The sequence below is a fragment of the Corvus brachyrhynchos genome, unplaced genomic scaffold (assembly GCF_000691975.1).
Source record: "Corvus brachyrhynchos isolate BGI_N302 unplaced genomic scaffold, ASM69197v1 scaffold281, whole genome shotgun sequence".
In the NCBI taxonomy this organism is placed as follows: Eukaryota; Metazoa; Chordata; class Aves; order Passeriformes; family Corvidae; genus Corvus; species Corvus brachyrhynchos.
The window spans coordinates 1658746-1667285 of NW_008236509.1; the positions used below are offsets into that span (position 1 = coordinate 1658746).

An 8540-nucleotide genomic window follows, 5' to 3' on the forward strand; every position below is an offset into this window, starting at 1 on the left:
GGGAAAAGGGAAGAAAACCAATGCCTTACATACACTTACACCACTTTGTCATGACAATAAATTCCCAGGAAAGCTATTATTACTTACATACAGGGTTATCCTGAGAAAAGCACAATAGGCGGGTGGGTTGAAATAGGCTGATTATCTCTAAGAAATACTTGTTTTTCACTTAATATTAACCATCCTTCCCCTGAGAAAAGAAAAGCAACTACTTGCAAAATTCGTAATTCACAGATAATTCACGCCCATTAAAATAATGGAAACTTTATTTGCATGAAAAACTTGTTTACAATCATTAATAAATGAAGAATGATCCATTTGCATTTTCCTATTCCATGACACTTACGAAAAATGTATTAAATAAATATTTGTGAACAGCTTAAGGTAAGGCAGAATTTAAGATAAAGCCCCTATCCGTTGTTCACAATTTTTGAACATGGCTCACGCTGCAAACAAGTGAAAAAATTCACTAAAGAACTTGAACAAGATGTTACATGGGTCATTGAATCACGTCCTCAATCCAAAAACCCAAGAGTAAGTAGTTTTGTGCTCAACCATATACAATAACTTTAAAAGGGTCAATCTATTCAGAGCAAAACTATGTACAGTTAATACCTTTGATAGAAGCACTTTGTTAGTATTGTGCAATACATTTATAAAAAATGGCTTCAAATTCCATTTCTCAACCATTTGTAAAGTGCTACTATCAATTCCCACTCTGCTTCCTAACCCCGTGTCACAACAGCGTTCCCAGCCCGCCCTGGCACGCAGGGGCCGCAGAGGGGGGGGCCAGGCCAGCTCACAAGTCACCAACGTCACAAACCTACTGGTAAACACAGACACGTACGTCACTGAGCCCAGTGCTGGATCTGTACTCCTCCCAGAGCAACCAGGCATCCCTGGGGCCATGCCAAGGGCCCTACTGCAACATCCTAAACACCGGTACACAATGGAAAACTGGCATTGCAGTGTGGTATGAGCTGAGTACAGTCACTGTAGGGAGCATGCTGGTGGGGGCATCGGGATCAGAGCGGGGGGTTCTGGCCCTCGGCCTCCAGCTCGCTGTTGCTGGGGGCGGGGTGCATGGGCAGGATGTCCAGCTCGTCCACCTGCGGCGTGGGGTGCATCACCACCAGCTGGATCTGGGGGATGTCTGCTGCTGCCGCCGCCAAGTTGGTGATGGATTTGCTCTTCACACACTGGAAGTCAACGTGCCGGCTCTTCCCTTCCTCCTTCTCCCACGACATGCGGATGAACGGCCTCTGCACGTAGTTGTAAATCACCTCCGGCCGCCCACCCGGCCGCTTCTTCACCTTCTCCTTGTATGTGGGGTAACCTGGCAAAGGCAGGGAGCACAGCACCATCAGCGCTGCTGGGACACTGCACAGCTCCATCAGCGCTGCCGGGACACACGGCACAGCTCCATCAGCGCTGCCGGGACACACGGCACAGCTCCATCAGCGCTGCCGGGACACACGGCACAGCACCGGCGGCGCCGCTGGTCCTGGGGGATGTCTGCTGCTGCCGCCGCCAAGTTGGTGATGGATTTGCTCTTCACACACTGGAAGTCAACGTGCCGGCTCTTCCCTTCCTCCTTCTCCCACGACATGCGGATGAACGGCCTCTGCACGTAGTTGTAAATCACCTCCGGCCGCCCACCCGGCCGCTTCTTCACCTTCTCCTTGTATGTGGGGTAACCTGGCAAAGGCAGGGAGCACAGCACCATCAGCGCTGCTGGGACACTGCACAGCTCCATCAGCGCTGCCGGGACACACGGCACAGCTCCATCAGCGCTGCCGGGACACACAGGAAGCACCAGCACCAGCAGCACTGCCAGTGCAGATGGTTATGCTGTGTTCGAGTCACCTCCTCCCTGTGCCCCAACAACACTGTCCATTTCACACACATTATACAGGGCACCAGCACTGCAGTTTGATGCCACAGTTGTTCCTTGCCCAAACCAAGAAACGCCAGCAGAAATAATCCAGTATAAGCCAGCATTACAGGCAGGGCCAGTTCTTGTTTAGCTAAAAGGCTCCCAACCTTATTCAACTGAAATTAGTTATTTTAGAGCTCACCAGTTAAAAGCATTTGCTTTTTCTTGGCAAATTACAAACGTAACTATGACAACTTGGTAAGTGAATGATAGAAATCCTGCTAATTATAAAGGCTGGATTCTAAAATATAATCAGAAGAAAAATGCAGTGCAAAGAAACCCAGTTCTTACATTCACGATAAAAATCAGACTACTCAGTGAGATTTTACAGACCAGCCTCCTAACTGGAGGATAACAAGATGCTTATTTCACAGATCAGGATTTCTTTGCACTTCACTGATCCACTGGAGAGTTTTGTATTTCCTGAAAGAAAATGTTTGTCTGCCACTTAACATGACATTTTTCATTTCACACCCTGAAAAGGACACCAACCCAAGAACACAACATCCAAAGCTATAGAAATATTACTTTAAACAAAGCACAGAGAAGATTTTGTGTGGAAACTAAAGGGCAACAGGTATGAGATGCAAGTCATGAAGCCAGTAGAAACCACCTAAGTTGTCTGCACAGAGCCCAGCAGCCAGACACAGCTTGGACACCAGTCTGGAGCCTGTTGCTTGTTGGGTACCATTCCCCTCTGTTGCCCATTCTGTCACCCAGCCTCAGTAGGAAAGACAACACCAACCCCTTTCTTTTCCAGCTACAGAGAAAACCATAAAGCAGAGGAGTGCAGCAGACCCTGAAGCCCCAAGAGTACAAGCAATGCTTCCCTCACCTTCGATGCCCAGGCGGATCTTCTTGAGCCCCCTTTCCTTCAGAACCGATTTGGCCACGTCTCTATTTTCAATGTATTTGAAGAATCTATACAACTTCGTGCTGTAAATAACTAAAAATACATTTTAATGAGAAAAAACCCCCATATATTCAAATAGTAACCTTCTAGCCTTAAAACACGAAGGTTTATCTTTTCCACTGTTTTGTATTTCAGAAGAGGGGGAGACTCAAGAACTTGAGAAAACAGCTGAAGACACTGGGGAATGGGTTGGTTGCATGTCTTGCAGGGAAGTACAGTCCATTTACAGGTGCTTAAACTCATCATACACACAACTTTAATACTCCAAAAATAACAACACTTGTTTTCTTCCCAAAAAAAACCTTCTAGTTGTTCTCCCACAGTAAGCAAGACTCCTACCCATTTTGCTCCTCAAGCTCTTTCTGAAGAAGTATTTTCTTCCCCCTCACTAGCTGACAATACCTTAATAATAAAAATTAGCTTCTCTTTTTAATTAGATTTGAACATAACAAGCAACATATGCTTCTGTGAAACAAAGTATTAAGCAGAACTACCCAAACGAAGAGGTTTTTATTATGTGAGGCAGCAGGGATATTGTAAAGACTTTACTAATGGTGCTCCTGTACAACAACTTTAAATCAGCACTTTCACTGCTACCTCTACCATGGCGTGGCTTGTTGGGAACAATGAGGATAAACTTACTTTGTGAATACTCCTCTCCCATTTGTGGGGGATACTCTTCATCCCAGTCAACAACATCATCATCTGTCAGCACAACGATGTGGCACTCCCTCTCCCCACTTTGGGCACTGGCTACCATTAATGGGAGAATCATTTCTTCCAGGTAAAATTCAAATTGCTTGCGAGCACCATCATTTGACAGTTCATGCATGAGAGCACCTAGAAGAAAATTTTAAGCACAGGCACATTTGAGAGCTTGGTAAAGAGATGAAGGCTGCAATAAGAAACAGAAGATCTGTTTATCTTGTAGTATTTACTGCAGACAGGTGTAAAGACACTTAGTCTATGAGCTTATGTAGGTTCAGACCTTATTTGAATATTTACCAGAAGCTGAAACTAACAGGCCCATCTTGCAGATATTAACATGGTGTTGGGCAGACAGAGGAGTGACTTTGAGACCCCCTTTATGTTTTACTACTGCTAAACACTTGGTAATTGTGCAAGACTGCTCTCGGTTTTCCTAAAAGAAGCATTATTTAAGCCAGTTGCTGGAAGAGCAGAGCACACAGCCCATGTTTCATAAGCAGTAGCTTAAAACCAAAGCCTCTCAAAGCCCTCACAGCAGGAGCTGCTAAATCCCTCTAAGGACAGAGAGCTCCGGGCATGTGGAAGGGTGGGTGGCCCTGCTGGGGAAGGCACAGCTTTCCTGCACAGCATTCCCAAAAAAAAAAGGACAGCACAGGGACCAGAGGCATAGGCAAGACTTGGGCTGTGCTCAGGGATGAAGGAGCTGGAGAGAACGGCACATGCTGGGAACCCTGGAGCACCCCACTCCATCAGCAAAGCTGGGCTACTTCCACCAGGGAGACAGCCTCATCCCCCTAAGCAAGAAAAAAAATGTACCACTGAATGTTACTGTATCTGTACTGCTCATGCAATCATAGAGTGAAATATTCCCCAGGGTGACCACAGCAGAGAATCAGATACTGAAATATCAGACATTATTTTTCAAAGAACATAAATCCATTGGTTTTAGGGCTTTATTGCACGAGAGACAAAAAGGGATGGATTTCGTTCATGTAGTGCCAGCCATCTTCTTTATCTCTATGAAGGATATGATTTACAATTAACACACACACTTTAATCAATTTGTATAATTCAAATTATTTTAATAAACTCTGTACTTACTCAGATCTCTGCATTTTATAGTACTATACTCAAAGGAGATACAGAGATAGTCACATGCTTCTCTCAATTCAGGAATAGATATCCCATCAGGACAGCGTATCACCCCAGTCTTGTAGTAATCCTGCAGGAATGCACCAAGAAAAAACACAATGCACAACACTCGCCAACAGAAACATTTCAGCATTTTATTTATGATAGCTTCTCCACAAAGAAAGCCCCCAAAATGTAAGACAGCAACAAATGTTAAACTTTCTGAATCTTCCTGTCCTCAAATTTATCAGTTTTCAGAGCTGCATTCAGAGCAGTGAGTTCTGGTTAAAACTGTTATTTAAGTGACAACTATTAATACTGATAATTTTGCTGTCTTTTATCTATACTTCACTGAGCTCTTCCCATTCCAAGTCTACTGACAAAGCAGTACAGCAGCTCTACTTCCTTGTGTGGATATGAAATACATAAGGGGCCGTTTCCATCTCAGACTGAAGTTTGCTTTACTCCTGTCAGCTGCAGGAAATTAACTTCCAGTACTCTGTGTCACCTAATTTCAGCTCTAGAAGGGCAGAATATACCTGAATTTGGTGAACTAAATGCATAGGAAAAGGTAAACTAATGTCTGTCAGGAAGTAATCTTTGGTTTCCTTCATGTGTACTTTCTCTCTCCCCAACTGTTACATGCTCATGTCTAGGAAAAGGGGGTTCCTGTCAAGCATTTTCCCCCCTGTACTAAACAAAAGAGCAGTATCTATACCATCCACAAAATGTAGATATGCAAGTTAGTTTAAACCAGGAAGTTTTACTTCTTAATAGTGCTTGTCCTAATAGTAATTGCCCCTAAAAACTCACCAGAATAGCACGAAACACAGTGGAACCAATTCCTTCAGCAACTTCATACTCTCCTTTTTCATTGGGACGAGTAAAGTTGTGTTCTCTGCCTGATCCAAACATCCTGCTCAAGAATCAAAGTAATTTGGGTTAAAATTCCTTACTATGGTTTTCTTGTTTGTAAATAAGAAAAATAAAATGCTAAAAAATTGTACAGAAACTGCAGGGGAAAAGCAGTGTCTTCTGTTCAGTTGGGTTTAGGTTTTTCACTTAATGATCTGACATGTCTTTTCTGACCACTCTTCAGCACAAGAAATAATACTCAGGAAAATGCAGTCTAACAGGATACAGGCTTAAGGCAAATAATACATTCTTACTATAGTTACTTTTACCTCCCAAGCTGTTCCTGCTTAGTGTCCTGCAGACTGACATTGAGGGAAAGTGGGTTTATAAATAACCTGCGTGTTAGAGTGGTATTTCCGTATCCTTATTAACCTACTTTTCAATTAGCAGAAGATAAAATAAGCTTCTTCCTTGAACCCATCCCAAAGGGAGAATAACTCAGCATCACACACGCACAAAAAATCCAGTGCATTAGGCAGCACCACTTACTCCGAGGCTGGGCATGGAAAAGGAAACTATTTCATTGCTTTATTTCAGCTGATACACTTCCAGTCTGTCTGGATATTTACATGTGTGCATGTATCATATAATATACAAGCACTTTTAATCAATTATTTAATTCTATTGATTCTTACTTCCATTTATTTCTTTTGACAGTTTAGACAGAGAAGCAGTTTTTGCCTTCTCTGTGACTCACCCAACTTTTCTCAAAACAGGGATCCAAGGTACTATTTATCCCACACTGTAGTGACTTAAACAGAGCAGAAATTGTTTAATCACATTTATTACCTGTACCATGGCAAAGAGATTTATATATGTGTATTTTAAGTATGATTATATCCTTGTGTGCTGAGAAACAACCATATTTTAATGAAAAAGCCAAATCCAAAGTGACACAGACAAACCTTCATTTCTTTTCTTTCCTGATGCACGATTTTAAGTGGTGCCCTCTGCATTTGGACACAGCAAAACCAACCAGAATTTGAGCAGGTCAAGTACTGAATCTTTTCCCACCAAGCAAAAACGTTGCTCATTATAGTTGCTACAGAAAACATTACGCACGTATTTTGGACTTGCATTCAAGTGTTGATCATTTTGAGCATTCAGTGTCTCTGCTGAGTGGCTCTGTTACACTGATTATTTGACATTTCAGAAGATAAATGGGCTGAGCTTGAAGGTTGTCAGGGGAGGCCCACTAAGCAAAATAAATTCCTTCAAGGTTTTCCTCCTTGCTGTTTTGAAAGAGACTGTCTACACTCACTATGCCACTTTGTTTTATGAAGCACCTAGCTTTAAAAACCAGAGGAAGAATGAGGCAGACTGAACGCAGAGGCAATGCCCAGGAAGACAGAAAGAAATGGGAACATCATGAAATGTTAATTTATTAGCTGTCATCTCTAGATAACAGACATCTCTTGGCCTCCCTGCCAAAACCAGAGGAGAACTTGCATGTTATTTTTACTTAAAGACATTTGCAAACTGTTAATATTAAACTAGCAAGATCAGCTGCAGCAATACAAGTCCAACAGCTATTTAAACAGTGTAAATATCCACAAAGTATTTATGCCTCTCTGTAACAGTTGGGGACTAAGGAAAAAAACCAAAACCAAAAAAGATACAAACCTGCCCAACATTGTATTAGGTTGTGCAGTGAAGATGGAAGGATCTACAACAAATCTCGTGTTGTCCACAATGAGCGTCACTCGTTCAGAAGTTCTGACATTCCGAGCTCCCTCTTTGCCATTTTCATACACAAACACCATTTCCCCACCAGCCTTGCAGCTGCCATCTGAGCTTGACTGGCTGCTGTTCCTGCTGCTGGTGCCCATGCTGACAACAGAACCATTTGGGGATGTCTTCTGGGGCCGGGGGCTGCTGGGCCGAGATGAACTGTGATCCTTCTCACGATCTTTAGTGGCCACGAGGCGGAAGGAGAGAAACCAGGAAATTAGAGATTTACATGAGTCCTATGCAGTTGGTGTCTTTCCAGGCACAAAACACATCAATTTGAGAAGTTCAGTAGAAATTATTTTGGTTAAACCTGTTCTGGTTAAAGAAACCTTCAAAAATAACTGCCCATTTATGAGATTCTGAAGTTTGTGTCACGTAGACATCAAAGCCACCTCACCTTCCCCAAAAGTCTTTACAAAGAAAATTTACTATTCTAGTACTGAAAAAGGAACTCTACAATACAGAAGCTCTTGCATCACAGTTGGTGCTATAGCTCAAAGAAATAAACCATGTTTTGTCACTTACACAAAATCCCTTTTTCCTCTATTTCCAAATATCTAGACCCTACCCAGTAAAGGGAAGTGTTTACTCCATTATCTTAGCAAAATTAGATTGTTCTTGTGCTTTGAACTAAATAAGAGCATCATGTAGGAATACACACTGCAGACTGAAGAAAAAGTTACAGCCTATCAAAGAAGGGTATTCCCAGCCCAGGGCACATGTAAGAAATGGTATGTTGCGTCATCAACAAATAACACTTTTTATTGTATTCCTTGAACAAAATAGTACTCAAGTTTAGAGAATTTTAATCCTGAAATGGCAGAGATCTGCACACACCGGAATGATACTGTCTTGTTGGCGAAGTGACATTCCTGATGCATGGAGTGAGCTGAGATTCTGCTCTTTCATGGGATGAGTCACGAGATCTGTCACTTGATCTGCGCCTGTCCCTGGATCTCTCGTGTCCACCACTCGCACCATGGAGGCTCATTTTGGTGTAGTCTATTCCTTTAGCAACACGGGATGAGGTGCTGAAAACAGAAATAAGTGAAATGCTCAGCATTTCAAAATCTCAGGGACATCACACATCTAAATTTTCAAAGCATTCACACTCTGTGGACATGTTTCCAAGATTAGGATTATCCAGCTCCATTTTCTTTGTTGTAGTCATGTTTATTTTTACAAACAGGAACAATTACTTGGAAG

At 42.6% G+C, this 8540-nt stretch overlaps 1 protein-coding gene across 5 annotated transcripts in view; it reads right to left on the bottom strand.

The window, feature by feature from the left end:
• Positions 1–248: 248 nt before the first annotated feature.
• Positions 249–8540, bottom strand: part of BTBD10 (BTB domain containing 10) — a 21360-nt gene continuing 13068 nt past the window's right edge. For 3 of the 5 annotated variants that reach the window (XM_017726319.1, XM_017726320.1, XM_017726318.1), the window contains 7 exons: positions 8172–8365; positions 7227–7512; positions 5502–5604; positions 4659–4779; positions 3492–3689; positions 2772–2882; positions 249–1698 (listed from right to left, as the gene is read on the bottom strand). In XM_017726319.1, the coding sequence (XP_017581808.1) occupies positions 1394–1698; positions 2772–2882; positions 3492–3689; positions 4659–4779; positions 5502–5604; positions 7227–7512; positions 8172–8365 (1318 nt within the window). In that variant the 3' untranslated portion in view covers positions 249–1393. The remainder of the gene's footprint in view (positions 1699–2771; positions 2883–3491; positions 3690–4658; positions 4780–5501; positions 5605–7226; positions 7513–8171; positions 8366–8540) is intronic. The other 2 variants (XM_008644064.2, XM_008644063.2) reach the window with 1 other exon arrangement.